Source organism: Doryrhamphus excisus, linkage group LG13 (assembly GCF_037039965.1).
Source record: "Doryrhamphus excisus strain RoL-2023G ecotype Guam linkage group LG13, RoL_Dexc_Guam_v1.1, whole genome shotgun sequence".
NCBI classification, from domain to species: domain Eukaryota; kingdom Metazoa; phylum Chordata; class Actinopteri; order Syngnathiformes; family Syngnathidae; genus Doryrhamphus; species Doryrhamphus excisus.
In genome coordinates this window covers 13720866-13746780 of record NC_136369.1, presented here as the reverse complement: position 1 = coordinate 13746780, position 25915 = coordinate 13720866, and the positions used below count along the sequence as shown (strand labels likewise).

Genomic DNA, 25915 nt, shown 5'->3' with positions numbered 1-25915 from the left:
CTCCAGCATACCCCCGCGACCCTTATGAGGATAAGCTGCATAGAAAATGGATGGATGATTGCTCCTTTGTCTCTACGTACAACATGCTTATTAGGAGAGAAGTATACTATCTGCCATAGTATTCATTTTTATAATCTGACATTCGATTTAGTAATGCAAAATAAAAAAAGAGACCACAATAGTCATTTGAACGTTTTTAGTAATAAAAAAAATCTTACATTCTTAAGCTATTTACAGCAATCAATAAACAAAGCTACATAATCCACAATAAGCATATTCCGTGTATATTAAAAGCTATAATAAAAACAAAGCAAACCAACTATTTCAATTATGCTGCTATGCAAAAATCTATAAAATGTGAAGCAGTCCAAGCACAAAAGAACAAAAAAGGTAGCTGCCGTTAGAAGAAAAGTAGTTACTGCTTGCAAATATGGTCAGGGCTGTACAAGTCACACAGGCCAAGGACAGTAAAGCATACAGAACAGTGAGACAAATTTACATTCAGACAATATTAGTGCTATTCCAAAACATGCTTGCTGTTCCTAAATATCTGTATGGTGCCACTTAATACCCTTAACACAAATTAAAAAAGTGCACGCTAACTGTCAGGTTTTGATGTGAGTGATGATTAAAAAGTGGAGTGTAATTACGTTTATAGTATATATACACTATTTACACACACACACACACGTGTAGTGTATTTGTGAGTTCCTACTGAACATGACATTTGTCTGCGTCCGTGTCCCTCTCTTCAACACTCAAAGACTTCCTGCTTGATGCGTCTTTAGCCTGTGGACTCTGCTGGAGCAAAGGTGGAAACGTGATGAGGGTAAAACAACATGAGCATTAGGAGAATCAAAGAAATAACCAGCAGGAGAGCTGCATTTGACCTTTAACCTGGAACCTATAGTACCAATAGCTTGTCAAATAGCATGATATCAAAGCATACCTAATGAATTAAACAATGTTGACCTGGAAGTAAGGAGTCGGGTGTTACAGCTCACCTTGCAATCTGATGCGGTGGAGGTTTCCCTGGCGGCCAGTCGGGGGCTGCAGCGCCTCACTGTGGTTCTCCTGTAGATGAAGGGGCTGGCTTCCCCCATCGGAATGTCAGCAAACCCTGAGAGGACAATCCATCAATCCACATCTGTAGCAACATGCATTGTCATACACTAAATTAGTGCTGGGCGGCCATACCTCTCTGTACCAGCTCTGGAAGTCCCTCTGGCCGGAACTCCTCCTCCTGTTCTGTTCGTGTTTTAGGTGTGGTCACAGTATTGGCTTTGATCTTCTTGGTGAGAATGTGAAGGGCCTCCTGGGCGCTGTCTTTATCGCTCATGTCTCTATGAGCCCTCTTCCCAGAGGAGGAGCCCTGCGGGGACCTCAGAGGAGTGGAGGAAGCTGCGTTCTCTTTGTTGCCATTTAGTTGGATGTCCTGTTGTTTTAAGGAGGAGGACCTTCTTGCAGAGCGTCGGCAGCCGTCAGCACCACTGTTGTGGATCTTGTCTTTGTTGGCAGACAGATGCTGCAGCTTTGTTGTCAGCACCTCATTGGCCTCCTCTAGTTTGTGCACCTCCAACATCAGGCTGCAGTATTTGTTCATGGTGTCGTCCACCTCCTTTGTCTTCTCCTCCGCAAGTTGGTTAACTTCTTTTAATTCGATGTTGACCTCCTGGAGGGCTGCCTTCAGTTCCTCCACCTCTTTGCTTTTCACCTCAGAGTCTGCCCTTGACTCCTTAAGGGACGCCTGCAGCTCCTCCACCTCCTTCCTCCCCTCTGCTTGCAGCTGCTTCACCTCTTCACTGCTCTGGCCATCTGGTGTAAAAGGTGGTCCGTGTTAAAAATGTACTTCATAACAAGGCGACATGGAGGAGACGATTGGAGGTGCGAACAAACAAACCTGAGCTGCTCAGTAGGAGCTGCTTCTCTTGCTCCAGCTGCTTGCACGTCTTCATCCAAAGAGTCAACTTGCTACTGGCCGAGTCTCTCTCTTTGGACAGACGGACGACACGAGATGACAGCTCAGACACCTGGGCGGAGAAAATTAGGAGAGAATTTAAACTAGTGAACTTTGTTGCTTATAAATGATCATTTAAGCACATTACTGTCATCTATTGGATAGGACGTAAACAGTATTGACCTTTGATTTATATTACTCCACATACTTTGCTATTAATGGCTCCATTCCTATTATATGCAACATTATACCACCGAGTACATGTGTACCTGCTCACTGAGCTTTGAGACAGAGAGCTGCTGTGCTTCCAGCTGCTCCTCCATGGAGGAAACTGTGGACTGAAGGCTAAGTTGCTCCTCTGAGAGTTTCTCCTTGTCACTTTCAACTCTTTGCTTCTCCTGTTCTAACATAGAAAGAGCTGAGGACAACCGCATCTTCTCTTCTTCCATCAGCACCAAGGACGACTGAAGCGTCTTCATCTCCGCCTCCAGCTTCTGTCTGTCCTCCTCTGCCCGGTCGCTCCCCTGCTCCTCCTTGATAGAATGAAGCGTTTCATTCACCTGCTGCAGTCTCGCTTTTTCCTCTAACAGTCGTCTGTTTTCTCCTTCTAGATGCTCCAACGCCTCCCTCTCTGCCTCCTTGGTTTTTACAATGTCTTCTTGCAGACCTTGAATGCGAGTAATCAGATTGTTTTTCTGTTCCTCCCACTCCTTCCCTCCCATCTTCCAGTTCTCCAATGAGCTCTGCAGACATAGTTTCTCCTCCTCCAAGTCCCCCAGCAGACACGTCATCCTCTGTCGCTCCCTCTCCATTTCTGCGCTCTTTTCTTCAAGGGAGATCTCTCGCCGACGAGTTGCGTCAAGCTGAACCTGGAGGTCGTCCACTCGCCTCGTCTGCTTCTCCACTTCATCCCTCAGTCCCTTCTCCAACTCCTCCATGCTGCATCTCAGCCTCGCCTCTTCTTCTCTACGATCCAACTCGGAACTCTCCAGCCCTCGCTCCAGCGCATCTTTAGCGGCCTTCAGCTCCTCCAGCTCTTGATCTTTTGTTTGGAGCTCTTTCTCCATTTGCTCCTTTTCTGATCTCAGGCTGTCCAGAGTGGCAGAGAGTTTGGAGAGCTCCTCATTGAGATCTCTCCTCTCTTCTTCCACCTGAGGACCAGACAAAATTAGATGAGACAATCAGCTAGAGAAGAAAGCACAAGTAATTATGAAGAAGTATGTATATTGATTATGCCTATAAGACTGTATTTTTATGAATGTACCTTTTGCCTTTCTTCCTCCAGTTCTGCTTTACTGGTCTCAGCCTATATTAATATGCAAGTCAAACATAGTTTGTGTTAAAACTAGTTCAACTTAAGTTTATTCTAGTAATATAAAGCTTTGAGAGTACCTGAAGGACAGCTTCCTCAAGATCTTTCTCCACCTCCTCCTTCTGTCTCTCCAGAGCATCAATGCGGTCTTGCAGTGAGTCGGACTTCCTCTGCGCAGCTACAAAACACACACACAAAGTCCTGGTCAGAGCATTCCAGCAAGGCAAAGCCTCAGGACACTTCCAAAGAAACAAAGAAGTTACCTTTGAGCAGTTCATCCATCTGCTTCTTCTTCCTCTCGTCAGACTCGATACGCACACGGAGCTTTTCAATGCCGCTCCGCATCTGCTGGACCTCATCTTGAGTAGAGTTCAAACGGGAAGCAATTTCACCTTTTTCTAGTAGAGAAGACTCCAGAGACTGAGTCAGCTGTCTCACTTCTCCCTCCAAAGCCTTGGCAAAGAAAGACCAAAGGAAGTTTTTTGTTTGTTTTACAAAAAAAAGGTCTTACATATATTAAAATGACTCATCGTTTTCCTTTCTTACGTGGATTTTGCTGAACATGGACTCTGTGTTTTGATTGGCAGATGTGTGATCTTCCAAAACCTTGTCGAGCTGGCCCATTAGCTGTTCTTTCTCTCCACTCTGCCGAGACACAGCTTCCTCCAACACCTTCATCTGCTCCAACAACTTAAGACAGAAAGACAACTCTTACAATTCTGATATAAACAAGTAATGTTCTGGAGTGTGTACCTGTTGCCTCTCTGTCTTGATTTTTTCCACATTGCCTTGCAGAGCTTCGTTTTCCCTCCTCCCCGCTCTGATGTCCTCCTCCAGGATGGATATTAAACCCCTGGTGTCACGGTTGGTCTGCTCCAGCCCGTTAACCTTTTGTTGCCATTGTCCCACAGACTGGCTCAGTTCATCTCGCTCCTCGGTGCAGGAAACCAGCTCTGTTCTCAGCTGGAGTGTCTATCAGGAATGCCACACAATCAGAAGAATGTGCCTACTTGCCGAATTCATTCATTTGTTCAAAAATGAAAATACTGAATAATTTGTATAATTTTCCTGACTTTGTACACGTGGGCAGCGACCGAGCACTGACCTCAGTGGACATTGTTTCTATCTGCTGCTCCAAGCCTGAGCACATCCTCTTCTGAGTTTCTAGCTCATCTCCTAGCCTGCTGCACTCCTCTTGCAGGGCTTCCAGCTCAGATTCCATGCCCAGGATGTGCTGCTCCAGGTTGGCTTTCTCCGAGCGAACCCTCTTCAACTCACTCTCCTGCTGAAGGAACTTCTCGTCCCACCCACCTTACAGTAGTATTGATAAATATGTTACAGGGTTACTTATAATATAACATACTTGCATGTATTTAGTATATATTATTTACCTTTGGCCATTTGTAGTCCTTCCATCATCTCCATGGCATCACTTAGCTGGCAGTGAGATGTTTGGAGCTGCAGGGTTAATGCTTCCCTCTCTTCCAACATCTTTGACAACTACATTTAAACACACATCATTTGCTCCGGTTATTTATAATAAATGTTAGAAATGCAACAGGACTGTCTAACCCACCTGATCAGAGAGGCTGTCCCTCTGCTGCAGAGCACTGTTCAGTTTGTCTGCTGCACAACATGCCTCTTCTTCTGCTGAGTGAACTTTATTCTCCAATTTTTCAACCTGGGCCTGGAGGTCAGAGGTCAACTCCTTCCTCAGTGCAAGGTCAGAGGTCAGAAGCTCAATCTCAGATTGCAGCGCCTGGACCTCCTCTTCTCGCTCTGAGAGCTTTTTCTTGTCGTGGTCGTGTTGTAACTGCACAATCTCCATCTCTGTTAAGAAACAGTACTTTAGTCTGAATTAATCAAATATATGTTTATCACTGAGGTCATACTGAGGGATTGAATATCTGGGTTACATTAAGCTACATGTGAATGGCAAAATATTACATACACCTCTCCATATGATGCATCTGCAACCACAATAATGAACAAACAGTCATGGCTATGACGATATTGTAAATTTATTACATCACCAACAGCGTGAATAGTTAATTATCTTCATTGCAATTCCACCAGTGAGTGTCACCATACTCACCGCTGGATGGTAACTCCGCGGTCCCATCCGGAGAGGTGGAACACAGTGAAAGATCACAGGTAGCAGCTTCATTCTCAAGGACAGCCTTGGGAGAGTTCTCCTCCGGAGCCTGCAGGAACAAAAACATCAACAAAATTATAGCTAAAGCTACTTTCTGGTTTATCCTGGTTTAGTACATACAAGGTTCCCAAAGAGGGATACGCGTACCGCCAGGTGTATGGCAATTGTCATGGGAGTACATGACACCTAACACTCATCACCTGAATGCCTCAGAGCGCACTAAGAAGGATAAATGTTTTTCATTGCTGTGTGCGAGTTATATGAATAAGTAAGTTTGATGATTATGTTGTGTATTGAGTGTTAAACCTTGAAGATTTTATTTATATTGGTGTTCCGATCCCAGCACTGAGAAAACCTGTCAATGTATGTGCATGGCAAGATGAGAGAGTGGGGATTGCCCCCAAAATGAGGCTTTACATTGCTTCACGTGAAAAATTTGGGAACCACAGTAGCACATAAACACTTATAAAATATATAAAAACAATATATTTCCTACTTGGTCAAACTGCTGCTGCTGATCCTCCTGCATTTTCATCCCATCTTCAATGAATGCATCTTCTTCCACGTGTCCTTGAATCATGCCTGGTTTAATGACCTCGAGGACTGGTTCTGTCCCACTAAAAGGATTTCAAATTGATAAGATGTATTTATCCGAATAGAGTATTTCTCATGATTGAAAATGACAGTGTACCTGGCGGCTTCGTCGGGCTGGTTTAAGGGTTCTTCCAGTTTGTACTCATTCACTGGCAAGGAGTCTACTGCGAGCTCCAAGTTGTTGTGGCTCGACGTCTCCACTGGAATAACCATTCAAAGTGATTCGGTCTTAATGTGCCATAAAGCAAAGCCCATGATGACATCATTTGTATTTTAAAAACATGCACTCACTGCTGAGGTCTGCCTCTTGGGGCTCGGTGGTGCTAGACCTTTTTCCTGGCTCGTCCTGAACCTGTGACAGCTGCTGTATGAGGTGGTGTTGTTGGCCCACCTGCTCTAGCAGAGAGTCATACTTATGTCTGAACACACTCAGCTCCTGTTGCAAACTCGACAACTTCTGATGAAGCTCAGCCTGCTCCATGTCAAACTGCTGGCTCCTGAGACACAATCAAGAACATTAACAAACAATACGACACTGAATGTATGAAGCAGGTAAAATTGTACCTGTCTCTGTTCTCCTCTTCGAGCTGCCCCTTCATCTTGTGACACTCCTGCTGTGCGGACAGCAAGAGGTCCTGGATACGTTCCTTCTCCTGTAGCAGAGAAGCCACCTGGTCCTCAAGCATGGCGATCCCCTCTTGGAATTGCCGTGTCTCCTCCATCAGCTGATTATTTGTGACTTCCAACTCAACTTTTTCTTCCACTGCTTGATTGAGCTTGAGTGTCAGCACACTGAACGGAGCATCAAGTTGTTCTTTCTCCTCGTTGAGCTGCCTCAATGCTGACTCTTTCGCTGCCACATTAGTCTGCAAGTGTTTGTTCTCCTCAGCTAACACAGCCAGCCTGGCTTCCAACTGCTGATTCTTCGCATTGAGCGTCATCATGTCAGCTTCTAATTGCTCTTTGTCTGCTATTAATTGCTTCATAGTGGCCTCCAGGCTATTTTTCTCCTGATGTGATTGCCTGACATCATCTTCTTTGTCTTGAATAGTCTGACTGAGAGAGGCCACTTTAGCCTCCAGAGTGGCAATTACTTCTTCCGGTTGACTGTGTTTGATGGCGTCCCCTTCCAGGCGAGTTATTTCGCCACTTCTCTCCAACAGCTCCTCTCTGGCTGTGAAGTACTGCGTCTCCAGCACAGAGTTCTGAGACTGGACCTCCACAAGCCGGGATTCCAAGACAGAGACCTAAGAAAAACGTGCAAATTTGGATTAGGTGTGGCTCCTCACTACATTACAAATTATAGTCCCCCATAGCAATGAGCACCACATCTACCTGGGATTTGCTGTCCTCTAACTGGGCCTCCATGTCCGATATCTGGGTTTTGTTATAAGCCAGCTCGGACTTCAGTGACTGGATTGCGTCATTTAGTGCCTCTACTTGGCTTTCGTAAGAGTTGACCGTTGTTTCATTGTCTTCCAGGTCCATCTGAAGCATTTCCAGCTGCACCTTTAAGCAAAAACATAACAAAGTTGAATTCAGATGTAATGCCAATTTTGATTAAAACTATGAGATAGATAACAATCTAATAATGTTCATTATTGTGGTTGTCGCTTGCATAACATTTCTCATCGATAACCTGAGGTTTAATTGTACACACACCTTGATTTTGTTCATAGCAACCGTTTTCTCTTTCAGGTGCTCTGAGGTCTTGGCCTGTTCTGCATCTGCACTGTTTAACCGCTCCTTTAAGCTCTTTATCATTGAATCTCTTTCCTCTAATCCTTGTGAAGCTGCAGACAGAGTGGCCTTCATGGTCTTCATTTCTGTTCGTACATGAGTGTACTCCTCTTTAGTGGTGCTCATGGTTTCCTCTGCGGCTTTAAGCTGCTCTCTGAGGCTGTTTTCCTTGTCAAGGAAACTTCGAGCCTCCAAAGCGTGACTCTCAGACAGGTCGCTCATCTTCTGCCTGAGCTCTGCCACTTCTTTTTCCAAAGCAGAGCTTAGTCTCACTCTCTCAGTCAGAGTGTTCTCCAAGTTGCTCTTGACTTCAGTCATGGAGGAGAGACTCTTCTCTAGGGCGTCCAGATGTTTTTTGAGGTCAGCCTGCGAGCGGTTGACCGCATCAAGTTCGCTCTTCAGCAAGGGGACTTTCTCAGCTGCTTCTTTGCTTGCAGAAAGGTTTTTCTCTAAAGATGACATCTGCTCCTGCAGCTTGTTTACCTTCTCATCACGTGAATGCTTGAGGAGCTTAACGAGAGGAAAATAAATGTATTAGCCTGTGACTAATGGCTACAAAGCTTATTTTAAATCTATTCATCAACCTTTTTACCTCCATTTCTTGAACAGCATTTTCCAGGTCCACATTTTGTTTCTTCAGAGACAAAACCTGAGCCTGGCCTTCTCTGAGCTGCCCCTCCTTCTCTGCCATCTGGGTGAGCACATCCTTAAGCTCCTCCTCCAACTGTTGAAACTTTTGCATTTTTTCCACATTTGTCTTTTTTTGCTCCTCTTCACGATCGGTCATCGTCTTGATTTGTTTATGCAGCTCCGCTCCGAGTTGTTCCTGCACCTTCAGTAGCTGCTCCATAGACGTGATCTAAAACATTTAGAAATTAATTTGATAGCTGAGAAAAGACTTAAGTTGTGAATATGACACGGTGAACTAGGAATTTTGACCGTTTCAAGTACTGCAATTCCAAACACACCTGGTTTTTGGTCAGTAAGAGCTCTTGCTGAGTTTCTTCCAACCGCAGCTTGATCTGCGTCACCTCCTCTGCCTTCGCTGCAAGGCTTTCCTCACATTGCCTCAACACTGCTGCTTTCTCCTCAGACAACCTGGTGGCATTGGTAGATGGACGCCGTTATAATTAAAGACTTCTTTTTGGGGGACATAATCAGAAAGTACCAGGACTTGGTATGTACCATTCATTCATTATCTACCGCTTTTTCCTCACGAGGGTCGCGGGGGTTGCTGGAGCCTATCCCAGTTGTCTTCGGGCGAGAGGCGGGGTACCCCCCCAGACTGGTATGTACCAATGTATTTCTATTGTATATTTTTCCACAAATAAAAAATGAGAATCAGCACCTCCAAGTCCGAGTCCATGGTTCTCACCCGGAAAAGGGTGGAGTGCTATCTCCGGATCAGGAGTGAGATCCTGCCCCATGTGGAGGAGTTTAAGTACATCAGGGTTTTGTTTACGAGTGAGAGAAGGATGTAACAAAAGATCAACGGGGGATCTGCAGATGCAGACTCTACATCAGTCTACGTTCCTAACCTCTTCTATGGTCATGATGAGCTTTGGGTAGTGACCGAAAGGACAAGATCACAGGTACAAGCGGCTCCAATGAGTTTTCTCCACAGGGTCGCTGGGCTCTCACTTAGTGATAAGAGACTAGAGTGACACCGCTACTCCTCCGTATTGAGAGGAACCAGATGAGGTGGCTTGGACATCTGGTTAGGATGCATCCCTGGGGAGGTGTTCAGGGCACGTCCAACCGGCAGAAAGCCTCGAGGAAGACTGAGGCCACGTTGGAGAAACCAGAATATTGACTGCATTAAACGTAGTAGTAGTACTAGTACGCCCTTTATTCTTGTCATTTATGCAGGAGCACAAGCGAAATTGTGCAATTGTGTAGTGATTATGAGATTACAATAATTCATAGTAAATGTAATAACTAACCTAAGGAGAAAAGAGATGCATTTATTTCAGTTAAAGTATTTGTTGGGGATGCCACAAAAATGCAAATGTGCTACAAAGTCCGTAAGGCTAGTGAGTGCAAAGATTTTTTTAAATTGTTTTTAAGTGAGCAGAAAAATAAATAAAATAAAATACCTCACCTGGAATTTCTCTCCTCATGTTCTGCAGTGACCCGAGTGAGGCTTTCTCTCAGCTGGCGTAGTTCAGCTTGGCTAAGTTCTAGCAGCTGGTCTTTGGAGAGGGCCAGGTCCGATGCCACTTGGTGCTCCTCCTGCAGCTGAGCGATACTCCTCTGAGCCTGCTCAGCTCGAACAGTTTCCCTTTGCAGCCTCTCCTCCAGGTTTTGGACCTGGACAAATTGAATAATTAGCATGTTCTTCAACCCGGTAGAACAGTAAAAAACAATCACCTGTGTTTCAAGCTGGGCCACTTGTGTAGCAACATTTGCCAGATCTTTGTGATGCTTCAGTTCAGCCTCAGAGGATTTAGTCTGGAGCTCCTTGTACTGATGCTCCCTCTCCTCCAGCTCTGTACATTTGATGAGGAGTTCTCCCTTCAGGCTGTCAACGTATGCCGACAGCCTGGCCTGCTCGTCCTCTGCACTCCTCAGCTGCTTCTACAATGCAGGATAAATAATTGAGGTGGACGACGGTGTGTATGGTAAGAAGAGTATGAGAAGCTGCTGTACTGTACCTTCAGTTCTTCATTCGCATCTTTCTGTGTGCTTAGACTGTTGTCCAACACACAGATCTTGTCTGAGAGTTCCTTCTGCATGGCCTCTACATCACGGATGAGGGTCTCCTTCTCTTTCTTCCAATCCAACAAAGCTTGATGTTCTTGTGTGAGGTTCTTGCGCTCATCATGACTCGTTGCAAGTGTGTTCTTCAGCTCTTGACTCTCTTTTAGAGCCTCTGTCAACCTGGTGCTCAGTTGATCTGCCTCTTGCTTCTGTTTCTGTGTTTCCTTCTGGGATCTACAGTAAAACGTGACAGCAACAGGCTTTATCAGCTTTCATCAAATCATAAAGTAAGACTGGATGGTGGTTTTCTTTTATCAACCTTTCATTTTTAGCCTCTGTATCAGAGAGCGTTCTCTTGAGGTTTTCCAGCTCCCGTGTCGAAGCCTGAGTCTGCTGCTCCAGTTTGGATTGCAGTCTCTTCAGTTCTTCTTGTTGGCTTTCAGATTTTGCTGTGAAGGTATATTCAAGGCATTTATATGAATGCCATTATATGAATGCCATATGAATGGCATTTATAAGAAACATGAGCTGGATGTCTATCAACCAGCAAGTCACCTTTGAGGTCTTCCAATAGACCCTGGTTACGTTTGAGAGTCTGGTCCAAGGTCTTCTTCTCTTCCTCTAGCTGCGATAGATGTCTGTTGCTTTGGTCCAACTGGATACAAGTACTGTTCTTCTCCCTCTGCTGTTCCTAAAATCAGGAATGAACATGAATGAAAATATGCCACCAAAGAACAACATTTTAAATATTTATAAACTAAAATATATACAGCTCGACATATTTTTAAATATTATTCATTATATATAATTTCATATATTAAAATATGTGATATATTTTGTATTCTCAAACATTTTTAATTAAAACGGTCATCAATTAATTAGTTAATTATCTCTAGCTAGACAAATCCTAATGGCGGTAATTGTATTTTCAAATTAAATTACAAATACTGTACAACTCAATTTACACAAACTATCTCCGGATCAGTGAAAACCTACATTTAATTGTGGTGACACAGTGTGTCTGTTAGCGTAGCGGCCACTATTAGAGGCGATCTCGATATGACAGAGGGAATCACGCCAAATGTCAAAAGCAGTGAACACTGTCCCAGTAAGGCACCTCTAATTTTTTGCATAGCTCCTCTTCTTTAGTCTGGCTGGCCTGGAGGCTCTGTTGAGAGCGTAGCAGCTTGTGTTTATGCTCCTCCACCTCCTTCTCCAGGTGACCCTTCTGTAAACACATCTGCAACAAGATGGATCAATGAATGAAATTAAATATCAAAAGAACTGGACATTGAAACGAAATAAAACCTTACCTTCTCCATATCAGACTGCAATATGTTGTTGTCTTTTTTGGACTGCTGGATCTCCTGCGTTAATTTAGTTCTGCTCTGCTCCATCTGCTGCTCCAAAGCCTGGTGAGATCGTTGCAGCTGGGACAGCTCCTACACGCATCAAATGTTATCTTAGCACATTAAAAAGATTAGATGTTGTCCTGTGTTGGTGCACCTTCTGGCCATCTCTCTCTTGGTCCTTGAGTTTCTGTTCCAGAGCTCGTCTGCAACTCTCAGCATTGTGTCTCTGACAGTTCATCTCCTCGGTCACTTGTTTCAGCTTCTGCTCAACTGAGGAACACTGAGCAGAAAAAAAGCAGTAACATTGATGACCACTTTGTCACACTTTGCTCCTTGTGTAGTAAAAATGTAGACAAATTGTAAGGTGATGTCGTACCTTGACCTCCAGCTGTTGATGTCTGTCTGTGGTCTGACGCAGCTCGTGGCTGGTCTTGGCCAAGTCTCGGTCCCTTTCAGTCAGGTCTTTACGGGCCTGTGTCAGCTGGATTTGTAGGTCCTGCAACTTGGAGGCCTGGTTAGAGAGCTCTCTTTCATGACTAGAAAGACTCCTCTCCAGCTCCGAGACACGACCACGCAGCTCTGAAAAAAAAAACAGTAGACACAGATAAGTGAGAATACTGCACTTGTTTATATCATGACCCTGAGCGTTTATTTAGCAGTCTCAGTGGCTACCTCCTCCAGTTCCACCGGGAGGACACCAAGGCGTTCCCAGTCCAGCTGTGAGACATAATCCCTCCAGCATGTTCAGGGTCTGCCCCGGGGGCCTTCTCCCGGAACACCTCACCAGTGTCTGGGAAGCAGACGTCTGAGGAGCACCGGCTCCACCGAGTCCCTCCTGGATGACTGAGTATAGCCACCAGACAGAGAAAACTCATTTTGGCCGCTTGTACCCGTGATCTTGTTCTTTGGGTCATGACCATTGGTGAGGGTGGGAACATGGATGGACCAGTAAATTGAAATTCCAGCTCAGCTCTCTCTTCACCACGACGGTCCACTACAGCAACCTCATTACTGCGGATGCTATGCCAATCCACTTGTCCAACCTTACAACCAACCTATTTGGTTATATGCTGTAAATAAAGTACCCTGGTTGAGGTTCTTCAGTTGCTCCATTGGCTGGGATCCACCAGGACTTGGCACTGGTCTGGTGCAGCTCATCCGCTGGCTGGGTTTTATGGGCGTCTCTTCGTGGGCCTCCCAGAGGGACGCGCCCCGCCTCTTCAGAGGCGTTTCCATAGCGTCCTGAGACTGGCGGTCTTGCTGTTGCCATGGAAATATGGAGGATCCAGCTTGGCGCGCAGCAATGTCTTTGTGGCTCACGCTGGCCGACGACTGATTCAAAAGCTAGGTAAAGTAAGTACAGTAAAGTTAGTACTTAGTACATTACAAACATACACACAATGACAATGGACTCACTTTGACCTGCAGGATTTTGAGTTCATTCTCCAGCCTTTTTCTTTCTTGCACCTCCTGGTTGTATTTGTCTTGAAGATCATCTAGTCTGTCATCTGTGGGGGGGAGAAACAATATTGTTTGTCCCATTTGGAAGGCTTACACTTAAAAATACACAATCACAACATTGTACTACCTTGCTGTCTGTATGCTGGAACTGGAGTGGGGAAACTTTTCTGTGGAGTCGTGTATGGTTGCAGCTCTGAGGAGGATGTCAAGGAGGAAGAGCCAGCAGGTTGCGAGCGATCAAGCTCATTTTTATACCTAAAGACAACAACTCATAAGAAGACTGTACTTTTGTTAGCATATAAACAGAAATAGCATAACTCACTTCTTGAGCTCTTGCTCCAGTCGCTCTATGGTCTTTCTGCAAGAGTTGAGCTGGCCCTCTAGATAAGAAACCTTAAAAGAGAGAATGAAATCATTCCCATTCCATTTGATTTAGACATTCTTGCCATGTCTTCAATGTCCTTGAAGTAGACATGATAATACTTCAATATTTGTCCAGTTTTTTTTTATATCTTTAACAATAATTACTTTGGCTTCTTCCGGTCCTCCATTTAACTTGATGTAGATTTTGCAGTTGTTGTTCCAAGTTACAAGACGTGTGCCTTGTTGGTGCATTTTGTCAGATGCTTATTGATATAAATTTGGACTTTATTCTAAAACTATTCTTGCTATTTTTCCCTCTTCTTACCTGCTGCTCTTTGACCCCCAGATCATGGGCAACCTTTTGTCTTGCTTTCTCTATAGAGTCACATGACTCTACTAATGACTGGTTCTCTCTTTTTAAGACCGATGCTTCATTGCGCTCACTGTCCACCTGCAAAAAAATTTAAAAAACACACTAAATTCCATGACATGTCTTTTTTCCTCTATTCAGAAGTATACATCACATTGTGTTGCTGTCATTAAACCCCAAAGAAGAATCCCATTCAGTTGCATCGACTTGAAATTTCTCACACAATTCAATGCCCTCTATAAAACATTCATGGTGCACTTTTTAGGGGACTGACATGTTTGTTTGTTTTTTTTTAACATGATGGCAATCAAGCAAAACATCTTTGCACAGGTACAGGCGGGATTGAGCAATGAATTGTCCATTACAAAAGATTAAGGATATATCTGTATTACCTGTATGCTAAGCATGTCTTCCAAAGCACAAATACAATTCAACTGTAACACAATTCCAGACATCCCAGTGTCAAATCCAGCCACCACTGACCTTTTGTTTCTGCTTCTGCAGGGCCGCCTCCAGTGAGTCAAGCTGAAACTGCTTTTGAGTCCTCTCCTTCTTCAGTTTGTCCAGCTGGACTTCCATCTCCTGGATCTTCTGCAGGGCTTTCCCTGGAAGGCCATCCTTCCACTCCTCCACTGCCCAGCTCATGGTCTGTCACCCGACGAAGGGGGGGAACACAAATCGGATAAGGGCAAGAAAAATGTTTGAATGTTTTTTTTACACCGGCAGGAATTGACAATATGGAGACCCCTTCGATTCTTACTTTACCCAATAGTCAGTTTAGTCCTGATATCAAAGCACCGAAAAGGTTCAATAAATACCTAGCTTCACGAGACCACTCCGCTCGTGCATTATATTAGCAATAATATGACGTCGACGATGCCTTGGCACCATGTTTACCAACTATATTTATTTATCAACCTCGACGAAAATTAATTAAAGTGGCGTATTGAAGCCATTCTATAGTTGGTAGATTTTCCTAAACGGTAGTAACGGGCGTAACCACGTTAATAGCTGTAGCATTAGTGTAGCGTTGATTGTGACTTGGCGTTTTGTTTTCAACTTAACCTCATAAAAAACCATTGGAGCGGAGTGCAATATGATATAACTATATCCTAAAGATGAAATTACTTCATGCAAAAATATAAAGACTAAACTTACCGTGGCGCTACGATTCCCTACGAGGAGTGTTGACTGGTCCTGTTGAAAGAAAATTCAAACTGTCCAGACCCCAATCGCGTTTCGTTCATCTTGATGCTCATTGGTCAAAGCCAGTGACGTAACCAAAGCAAAGCATGTGATTGGTTGACATTTGTTTGTTGTCTTCGGTGTGCCACCGCGCGGCGATCCATTGTAACTGCTGACGACAAATAAAGGCGCGTATCCTCCTCGTTCATTGCAATAAATAATTTTATTGATTGATTGACTTTGACAGAGCGGTATCAATTCAACAATTGAAAATATATCGTAATGTTGAACGGAACTATTTTACTCATATTTTGTTCGTGTATTTACATAAAACATGAAAGTTGTAGGCTACACCACTGAAAACTACAACCGCGATAAAGGGCGTATCTGACAGTGTCAATCAAAACTGACATTTTAGGTGTCATTTCTTCCAAATAAACACCTCATTGACAATGGGTGTCATACCGTTTTTTATTGGAATTCACTGACATAATACAGAAAGAGTGTCAGAATTTATCTGCATTCCATATTACTATAAACATTCATGCTTGACAAAGTAGCAACTTACATACCCAAAATGTACACATACCCAAAAATGTTTTTATTCGTGCAGCATTTATGTTGATTGGGGAATCTATTTTTTGTGCCATACAGTTTCCCTTTCATGACATCATGGGGGGAAAAACAATTTAAATGCTTACTCCCTGACAGCCCTTAAATGTGATTTAATACTTTTCATTGCACTGCAAAGAAGGCAGCAGGACAGGCACCTCAGTTTTTTTTTTAATACAAGCAGAGAGCAGTTAGTTGCTACAAATTGGACCCACTGCTTAGAGGGAAGATGCAAAAGCTACTGATACATGACATGAATATTCCCATTTATTCCCAAAAGTATAAATGAGAGTTTATTTTCCTCCTGGAGCCAGCACTTTACATAATTTCTTTGAAGCTAGTAATAAAATAAATAATTTTGGTAGATTGACAAATGTTTAGACAAGAGGGAACAATAATACGCTAAAATACTGTTTGCTTTGCTTGACAAACAAGTAAAAATAGCTACACTTTTGCCCCAAAGCAACTCTGCCTCACTTCTGCAGTGACTATAAAATGACTGAAAGTACACACCATTAGCTACACATGCACAATAAACCTAACTTTGAAATAGAATACAAGTATACATCATCAGATGGGTTTATTATTATGCTGTACAATTGCACTGCATCATACGAGTATGCGTTTCCTCTCATTAGGTTGTGCAGGTGTACCTAATATTGTGGCCAGACAAGTAACTATAACCCGTGGCGCTTTTGGTCAACAAGCCTTGTATAAAAAGAAAACAAATGACAACACGAATTATAAAACATGCAAACCTTAAAAGTACAGTCAAACAAGCCAAACACAAACAAAACAAATACTGACTCAAGAACAGTTTGCATTTTCTCTTCAGTTGCTACAGAGTACCTGCTGATGTGTTTTTTTATACCAGCAACCAAACAAGAATGAAAAGAAGCAAGAAACACTGATGCGTGATATAATTTAAAATGAAATATACAAGATTGTGCGGTTTGAACATTGGTTGATGTCACCTCCAGTCGAGACGCATATCTAAAGGTGCCGTCCTTCCAAAAGGCAGCTGACATGACAAAGCAGGGTCAAAAACCTTTTCTGTTATAAATGACCATCTTGTTGGGTTGCTGATGAAGGTGTCGGTACAGTACTTATCCTCAGCCAAAAGCTGTGATAATAAAAATAATAGAGACAATTCCCACTGAGTATAGGTGTCAAAAAAGAGGTAAAAGATGCATGCCCATGCCATTAGGGTTTGTTGCTTTTGAAGATCTTCCGTTGGTAGATCTATCCTCGTTTTCCCAACCTCACTTCTGCTCTTCAATTTCTCGTTTGACTTCTGCGACATAATGGTGATCTTTGCCATGAGCTACCTCCATGATGGCCAGCGCCTGGACACAACACAAAGAGTTATTGTGACACTATTTTTCACTATATACAGTGAAGAAAATAAGTATTTGAACACCCTGCTATTTTGCTATTTCTCCCACTTAGAAATGCATGATTTTTTAACAATTTATTTGTGTGATACAGCTGCAAATAAGTATTTGAACACCTGTGTATCATCTAGAATTCTGACCCTGAAAGACCTGTTAGTCTGCCCATTAGAAGTCCACCTGCACTCCATGTATCATCCTGAATCAGATGCACCTGTTTGAGGTCGTTAGCTGCATAAAGACACCTGTCCACCCCATACAATCAGTAAGACTTTAACTTGTAACATGGCGAAGACCAAAGAGCTGTCCAAAGACACCAGAGACAAAATTGTACACCTCCACAAGGCTGGAAAGGGCTACGGAGCAATTACCAAGCAGCTTGGTGAAAAAAGGTCCACTGTTGGAGCTATCATTAGAAAATGGAAGAAGCTAAACATGACGGTCAATCTCAATCGGAGTGGAGCCCCATGCAAGATATCACCTCGTGGGGTCTCAATGATTCTAAGAAAGGTGAGGAATCAGCCCAGAACTACACGACAGGACTTGGTCAATGACCTGAAAAGAGCTGGGACCACCGTTTCCAAGGTTACTGTAGGTAATACACTAAGACGTCATGATGTGAAATCATGCATGGCACGAAAGGTTCCCCTGCTTAAACCAGCACATGTCAAGGCCCGTCTTAAGTTTGCATATGACCATTTGGATGATACAGAGGAGTCATGGGAGAAAGTTTTATGGTCAGATGAGACCAAAATAGAACTTTTTGGTCATAATTCCAATAAGCGTGTTTGGAGGAAGAAGAATGAAGAGTACAATCCGAAGAACACCATCCCTACTGTGAAGCATGGGGGTGGTAGCATCATGCTTTGGGGGTGTTTTTCTGCACATGGGACAGGACGAGTGCACTGCATTAAAGAGAGGATGACTGGGGCCGTGTATTGTGAGATTTTGGGGAACAACCTCCTTCCCTCTGTCAGAGCATTGAAGATGGGTCGTGGCTGGGTCTTCCAACACGACAACGACCCGAAGCACACAGCCAGGAAAACCAAGGAGTGGCTCCGTAAGAAGCATATCAAGGTTCTAGCATGGCCCAGCCAGTCTCCAGACCTGAACCCAATCGAAAATCTTTGGAGGGAGCTCAAACTCCGTGTTTCTCAGCGACAGCCCAGAAACCTGACTGATCTAGAGAAGATCTGTGTGGAGGAGTGGGCCAAGATCCCTCCTGCAGTGTGTGCAAACCTGGTGAAAAACTACAGGAAACGTTTGACCTCTGTAATAGCAAACAAAGGCTACTGTACCAAATATTAACATTCATTTTCTCAGGTGTTCAAATACTTATTAGCAGCTGTATCACACAAATAAATTGTTAAAAAATCATGCATTGTGATTTCTGGATTTTTCTTTTTAGTTTATCTCTCTCACAGTGGACATGCACCTACGATGAAAATTTCAGACCCCTCCATGATTTCTAAGTGGGAGAAATAGCAAAATAGCAGGGTGTTCAAATACTTATTTTCTTCACTGTAGGTATATTTGGGTACATGAGACTTCATTCATTCATTCATTTTCTACCGCTTTTCCTCACGAGGGTCGCAGGGGTGCTGCAGCCTATCCCAGCTGTCTTTGGGCGAGAGGCGGGGTACACCCTGGACTGGTCACCAGCCAATCACAGGGCACATATAGACAAACAACCATTCACACTCACAATTTGGAGTCACCAATTAACCTAGCATGTTTTTGGAATGTGGGAGGAAACCGGAGTACCCGGAGAAAACCCACACATGCATGGGGAGAACATGCAAACTCCACACAGAGATGGCCGAGGGTGGGATTGAACCCTCGTCATCTAGCGCTAACCACTCGACCGCCGTGCCGCCCTTACATTAACTTGTATTCCTAAAATACAATACAAACATAACTAGTGTATACCTTCTTTAGTGCTTTGACTCCTTGTGTCTTCTTTTCCAGCCCCAAATACAAGCGGCCCAGTTTCAGATACATGGACGCCACATTTAGGGAGTAGGCCGGATAGTGCACACTGTGGAGTAGTGCACAATGTAGATTATGCAGGAGATGTAACTAATATTCAGCTTTTAATATTTGTATTGTGGGGCATCTTGATGTCATCACAAGCTAAAGTAGCGGCAATCATTTCTGCGATACCTGTATGGGTGAACAATCTTCTCTCCATAGTTCATAGCTCCGTCCCAGTCCTGCATGTAGAGACAGACACCCATGGACTGATACATCATGTGCAGCATGTAGACGTTGGTATCTGCAAATATGGCGCCCATTTTCTCCTGGCTGAGTTCACACATTTCCAGCAGCTCGCTCGGGCGTGCAAAAAGAGTCAAGGAACGGCGACAGGAGCAGCATGAAACAACTGAGGATGACTTGCATATTTAAAAACAAAAAAGGCAACACATGAGAATGAGGAAAAAGGATATTCTTGTAATGTTTCGCTCTTCTGAACTCCTCAATGACATTCTTGGCATAACGGACCATGGATCGGATTTCTTCTGGCTCTGGTGCTCCGGAGCTAAGCTTCCGAACTTCCATCTTTTCTTTGTCCTATAATGAAACAATAATGTGTCACTGAACGCCATGCGTCCACTTGTCCTCATTAGGGTGACGAGGGTATGCTGGAGGCTATCCCAGCTGACTTTGGCTGAGAGGCCCGGGTACACCCTTGACTGGTCCCCAGCCAATCGCAGGGCACATACAGTCAACTAATCATTCACATCTATGGACAATTTGGGATCACCAATTAACCTAATCTGCATATGTAGGTAATGTAGGAGGAAACCTGTGGAGAAAACCCACACACGCACTTTTGAATTGGAAATGAAGTAACTTCAGAGATAATTTATTGAGATGTACATGTACCTGGTCCCCGTGCATGCGTGGGTTTTCTCCGGGTACTCCGGTTTCCTCCCACATTCCAAAAACATGCTAGGTTAATTGGCCACTCCAAATTGTCCATAGGTATGAATGTGAGTGTGAATGGTTGTTTGTCTATATGTGCCCTGTGATTGGCTGGCGACCAGTCCAGGGTGTACCCCGCCTCTCGCCCGAAGACAGCTGGGATAGGCTTCAGCAACCCCCGCGACCCTCGTGAGGAAAAAGCGGTAGAAAATGAATGAATGAATGAATGTACCTGGTGTAAACCCAGTCCTCTACCATTCCATGTGAATGGGGGAACTTCTATTCATTTTAACAGTTATCCAATACCTTGGACTTGGTGGTGCACTCTGTACACTGGCACGTGAAGAAGTAGGAGTCTAACAAGCGTTCTATGCGGTCCTCTGTGGGGTAGAGCAGGTCGATGTAACTGTTGAAGATCTACAGAGAGGAAATCAAACAACAACGTTAACGTATTTTGGTGGTGAATGTGATCAAGTAGCTGCGTACCTCCTCTCCGGGGCTGATCTCCTTCACTGCTCTGACCTCAGCCACTGTGCCTTTGTAGGTTACAATGACATTTGGACTGCAGCTGTGGTTCATCAGTGCTACACTGGAGGGAATCACATCAGTACGATGGGTGAGTCACGCCCATGGAAGGAACGCAATACTGAAAAATGACCAGTCGCCAAACAAACATGTATGCTAGGCGCAGGTTGGAAGATGATGTTTGCGTACGTACTCGGGAAAAACAGCTGATCCCAGATGTGAGAGCTCCTCATCTTCTATGGTGAAGCCATTGCAGTTAACCTGCAGAGAACAGCGAGAGTAAGTAAATGTCACACTCCAGCTCCTAATCCTTGGTTGTGTCTCGATTTAAACACTTCCTTACTTTCACTTAGTCATTTAACACCAAATGTGGCAAAATGCGCTGTGTCCGACTCAAAATGGTGAGTGCACTGTGCTGGACACTCACCACTCCCAATATCAAATCAACTTTATTTGTATAGCACTTTTCCTGCAAAAACATGCAAGACAAAGTGCTTTACAGAATTAAAAACAATTACCACAATTAAAAGGAACAATTACTAAGAAAGCCCCTCCCTCCCACCTTCTATATTAGACACCCCCCCACACACACACAATCACACACAGTAGGGAGACATGGCATGGCACTGAGGATCAAGGAAACGCCACCTTTGGGGCCGTCCACATTGGGAGGCCATGCCATCGGGGGACCCCCGACTCCGACAGACGGGCGGACGCCCACATTAAAGGGAGGAACCCCCAGCCGGCCGGGTCGAACGGACCCAAGGATGGCACCCCCTCAGCAGACCCGACACAGCCCCCAGTGTGGAGGACCCCCCCCTGAGGAAATAGCCACCATCTTGGCGACATAGCAGAATCTGAGGTACTAACTTGAAATAATGGTGGTAGCGAAGGCAAAGGAGGAGCAGAAGAAGAAGGATGGGGAGGAGAAGGAAAACAAGAAGCAGGAGACGTAGGAGAAAGAGCTCAATGACTAATGGTTTTGGGACAAACTGCATCCTCCAAGTACACTGTGCACACAGTACACCTATTAATGTGTACTGACATAAGTATTTGATTTGAGAAACAGCAGCTGTAATATGAGGGAACTTCTTAAGACGGAAGACGCACAAAAAGACAATTCAATCCAGTTCCTACTGGCTATTATGGCTACATGCAAGTCCTACACTGTTTCCAGTATACTGTACTGTAAGTAAATGAAACAAACCTGTGCAAAGAGCTCAGTGAGTGCGTGTTCATTTGGGAGGTCGCCGATATGTTTGGAGTAGAAGTGGCGCAGTGCAGCGACATCGGTCTGGTTCATTTCCTCCTTCTCACTGTCCATTTTATCTAAATCTTACAGAAGAAGCAAATGAGGAAAACAGATTTATTTTACACCTCTAAATATAAATGGCGATGACAGAGCTTGTATTCCTTGATATTGGCACCATTGCAGGCACTTGGTCCGCCGCCGAGTTAGGTCATGTGTTATTGTCAGTCACACAAATGAACGCAGGTTGCAGCTGCTGGTCCCTGAAGTGCTTTTGGTGTATGTAAAACAGGTGTGGCACCAAATGGAGCAACTAAAAAGCCAGAAACACACGCCCGCACGTACGCAACGCAGCCTAAATCAGCAATCAATCAGTCCTGTGAGCACACGTACTTTGCAATTACAGCACATCTTCGTTTATTACCTTGCATGAGGGCACAATGAGGCTCACGTTTTAACATGAAATTACAGCACAATGAGTCTTGGGAATTAAGAGTCCCACTGCGCTGCAGATTTAGAGTGGAGGAGCAAAGCACGGAGAAAAAGGACTGGAGGCTACGGCGCAGCCTAAAACTAGAACACTGCTAACACACATCGCTATGTAACTAAGGGTGAATGGAGATGTAACTAAGAACACACACGTCTAAGTCATTCACGTGTGTTATGGAGAGGTGTGTGAGGGGGAGTTGTTATTGTCTAACTCATTTGCATATTAAAATAAAGCAACATCAGTTTTGTTTCCATTTATAAGGAAAAACTTGCAAGAAATTATCACATTTTCGATCCTCCGTCCTCCCAGGATCAGTACCCTTGGGTAAAATAGTGACCCCCAGTTGCTCCTGATGCTGCGTCATCTGTAGATAAACGTGCTAACAGTGTCAAAGCGCTTTCCATTTCAATCAAATAAATTAGACAGTTTATAATAGTTTAGCCTTGGTGCTTTACTAAAGCTTTTCTATCCCAAAATGTTGTAATGTCAAGCATTGTCATATAATCTAATAATCTAATCGTCTGTGGTGTATTCCGACACGCACACAGCTCCATACTTACGTGCTTCAAACTCCTTCAGCTGCAGTAGTCTTTCTGAGGGTGTGCGCTCTGTGGTGACTCGCTGCAAGCACAGACATTACCATAATTCAAAAGCATTATTAGAAATAATGGTGCAACATGTGAGCTCATTGGAAACAATTCAAACTACATGCAGCAGCTTGCAAACAGCTGGAGAGTGGCGCTACTGACGACAGGCATTCTGGCTTTCACTTTAATTATGACCAAATCTGTGGATTGTTTTCCAATTGTACGACTTGTCCCCTCTCGGGTCGCGGCAGTATGCTGGAGCCTATCCCAGCTGTCTTGGATGAGAGGCTGGTTGGTCGCCAGCCAATCGCAGGGCACGTATGCTGCAGACGACCAACCGTTCACACTCACATTCATACCTATGGGCAATGTGGAGTCTCCAATTAATCTATGAAAATGCTTAATCTTATTGTAATATATATATATGGATATACAGTCATTCCTCACTTATTACTGTCAATTGTTTATGCAAAGTACGATTCAATATTAATAAATTGAATATCATTGTAGTTAGAGTATAGAAAACATGTTTATGACATTCTAAAAACGTTTTTTAACATTATTAGAGCCCTGTAAACATGAAATAACAACCCTATGGTCACCTTTATACTCATATTACTTAGTATAGTAGGCATTATAAGCAATAAAAAATAACATTAGCAGAGGGAAAAAACAAATATAACATGTATCTATATGTATTTATTTATTAATTTCAAAATATACCTGTTTCATGATGATTCTGGCCACTAGTCTGACCGTCTCCGATGGACACCAGTTCTCCCCGTAGGCACACATGGCAACACACTCCAATTTGTGCATGGGCCAATCACCTCTCTGTGTGCATACATGAACTCAATTAGCAACCGTGCAACGCCAAAGGAAACGCAATCAAGACGGTGCTTCAATATGCGTGTCCCAATGTGGGTCACAGGAACATTGGCATGCAGACATTTCATCAGCACACTAATAGTCAACCAAGAGAGTAGTAGGGAAAAGAGGTGTTACCTGACAGTCAACATTGCAGTAGTAGGCCTGCTTACATTTGCCACATTTAAATAGATCTTCTTTCCTGTCATGAAATACAGCGCATCATTGATGGGATGGGAACAGCAGGCCGGGTAATATTTAGACAGTGGAGAACTAAGTTGACATTATACATTTACTAAGATCTCTTGTTAAGAAAAAAATGTCTCATGAACACTGGACCTGGGAAGATAATAACTATATTTAATAAATATGATAACTACACTAGCATGTGCATGTCTGTTTTCCTTATCTCCTGCGTCCAAGCAGGCAGGAAGAGGTTTTTCGCTCCGTGTATTGTTCTGCAGAACAACGGCATGAACAGAGTGAGCCCTCTACTTTGTCATACGATCTCTTTGTCTCAGTGGGTGGAGGCTGTATGCTAGCATACACACAGAGTGCAGATGAAAATAGTATAATTTATATAATGTTGTACATTTTTGATATTTCTCCATTGTACTCAATCTCGTCTCTTCTTGTTGTCGTAATCCCAATCTCATCGACATAGACTTTCTTTACTTTGTACAAATAATTTAAATAATTTAGAATAAATAATAATTTCAAGTTTTGGTTGTGCGTGTGGGCAGGTATTGTCTCGTCTCGTGACACTCCTAGTATCTACTATTGAATACATCAAACAAGTACAGTACTTGAAGTGCAGTGAGGGGCTTTGTAAAAACACATTATTATTACAAAGTTCAGCTATTTTCACGTTATATTGTGTATTTTTACTGTTATTTTTGTTGAAGTTTATATCTACCAAGTCCTACGGGCCAATCAAAATCAAGCTGCGGGAGAGAAAATGGCACTTAAGCCACAATTTGGACTCCCCTGGTGTAGTGAATGAAACAAATGTACAACACAAGCACCACACTGGCCTTCCCTTCTTCCACTGCTGGGACACATGGACATCTATATATAGCAGCCTAACCTTTCACTGCTCTACAAACCTTAATGCAGCGTGGGTAGAACGTGTGTGTGCGCGTGCGTGTATGAGAAGAGAATACAAATTATGAATCTGTAAAGCATGACTGCATTGGATTTTGATATAGTTTTTCCACCCACACCTCCGGTTTGATCAAAGAATCTTACTTTTAACACCTATTTTAATGTTAATATGTGAATCATGAAAACAGTTTGTGACTTTAAGATGCAGTTTATGATACGAGGTGAAATACTGTTACAATACGAGGTATATTGATGATAAGACAATGCAGTGATACCAGGTGACCTACAGTAATGCACCACATTGGCCCATTTATTAAGGTCGTCCAGGGGTTTAAAAGCAAACACAGCTAGGTTGAAATGGGCACTTTTCTGAATTTGTCTCCTTTAAAGAGACTTTCAATTAAAAATTATGTGAAATACCAGAGGTAGCTGCGTATAGAGCCGTTACCTGGTGAAGCAGTGCTCGCAGTGCGCTCCTCTCTCCGTCTCCGTCAGCACGTACGAGTAAGCTGGGCAAGCGAACACCAACTCTCCCACCGCGAACTGCCTCAACGCCCGGAGGCCTCGACCCCTGTCGGGGCTAAGAAACCGCTCTGTCCCATCTATACCTTCGTTTTTCATGGTTTCCCCTTCTGTTTACTGCTCCCCCTGCCACACAGCCACCTGTCAGGGCTGTTTGCTACCGACTGAGATACGCTTCTGGTTTGAGCCTCCACCTCTTTTTCTACGCTTTATAATGCCGCTCGGTTGCTATCATCGCCCTCTGCTGGGCAGTTGGCATAACAGCAGCACACTCTTACCGCTTCCAGATTTTACTTTTTTTTTATGTTTGTCACACTTTAACGTTTCAGATCATGAAACAAATTTAAATATTAGTTAATGACAATACAACTGAAGATAAATGCAATTTAAAGTACATGGTCCTGTGTACCGAGAGGTTAGCACACAGGCCTCACAGATAGGAGACCGGAGTTCA

General features: G+C 43.7%; 2 protein-coding genes across 2 annotated transcripts; both read right to left on the bottom strand.

The window, feature by feature from the left end:
- Positions 1-195: 195 nt before the first annotated feature.
- Positions 196-15242, bottom strand: cenpf (centromere protein F). Its single transcript, XM_058089672.2, has 38 exons — positions 15163-15242; positions 14488-14652; positions 13960-14085; positions 13594-13664; positions 13399-13526; positions 13227-13318; positions 12896-13154; positions 12187-12389; positions 11965-12090; positions 11772-11900; positions 11576-11698; positions 11014-11149; positions 10778-10907; positions 10413-10692; positions 10129-10335; positions 9860-10068; positions 8727-8856; positions 8351-8617; positions 7681-8268; positions 7354-7527; positions 6583-7265; positions 6310-6515; positions 6116-6218; positions 5921-6041; positions 5365-5473; positions 4846-5099; positions 4661-4769; positions 4375-4580; positions 4023-4241; positions 3816-3959; positions 3533-3722; positions 3350-3447; positions 3222-3263; positions 2227-3108; positions 1901-2030; positions 1198-1815; positions 1005-1120; positions 196-798 (listed from the first exon to the last, which is right to left on the bottom strand). The coding sequence occupies exons 2-38, from the start codon at positions 14647-14649 to the stop codon at positions 712-714; spliced, it is 7857 nt and encodes a 2618-aa protein (XP_057945655.2). The 5' UTR covers positions 14650-14652; positions 15163-15242; the 3' UTR covers positions 196-711.
- A 247-nt stretch (positions 15243-15489) lies between these two features.
- On the bottom strand, positions 15490-25667 carry smyd2a (SET and MYND domain containing 2a). The gene is made up of 12 exons (XM_058089695.2): positions 25388-25667; positions 23974-24037; positions 23692-23802; positions 22942-23002; positions 21850-21977; positions 20836-20903; positions 20604-20706; positions 20424-20534; positions 19640-19763; positions 19356-19530; positions 19122-19230; positions 15490-17147 (listed from the first exon to the last, which is right to left on the bottom strand). Exons 1-12 carry the CDS (start codon positions 25558-25560, stop codon positions 17064-17066), a joined length of 1311 nt encoding a protein of 436 aa, XP_057945678.2. The 5' UTR covers positions 25561-25667; the 3' UTR covers positions 15490-17063.
- Positions 25668-25915: the final 248 nt, after the last annotated feature.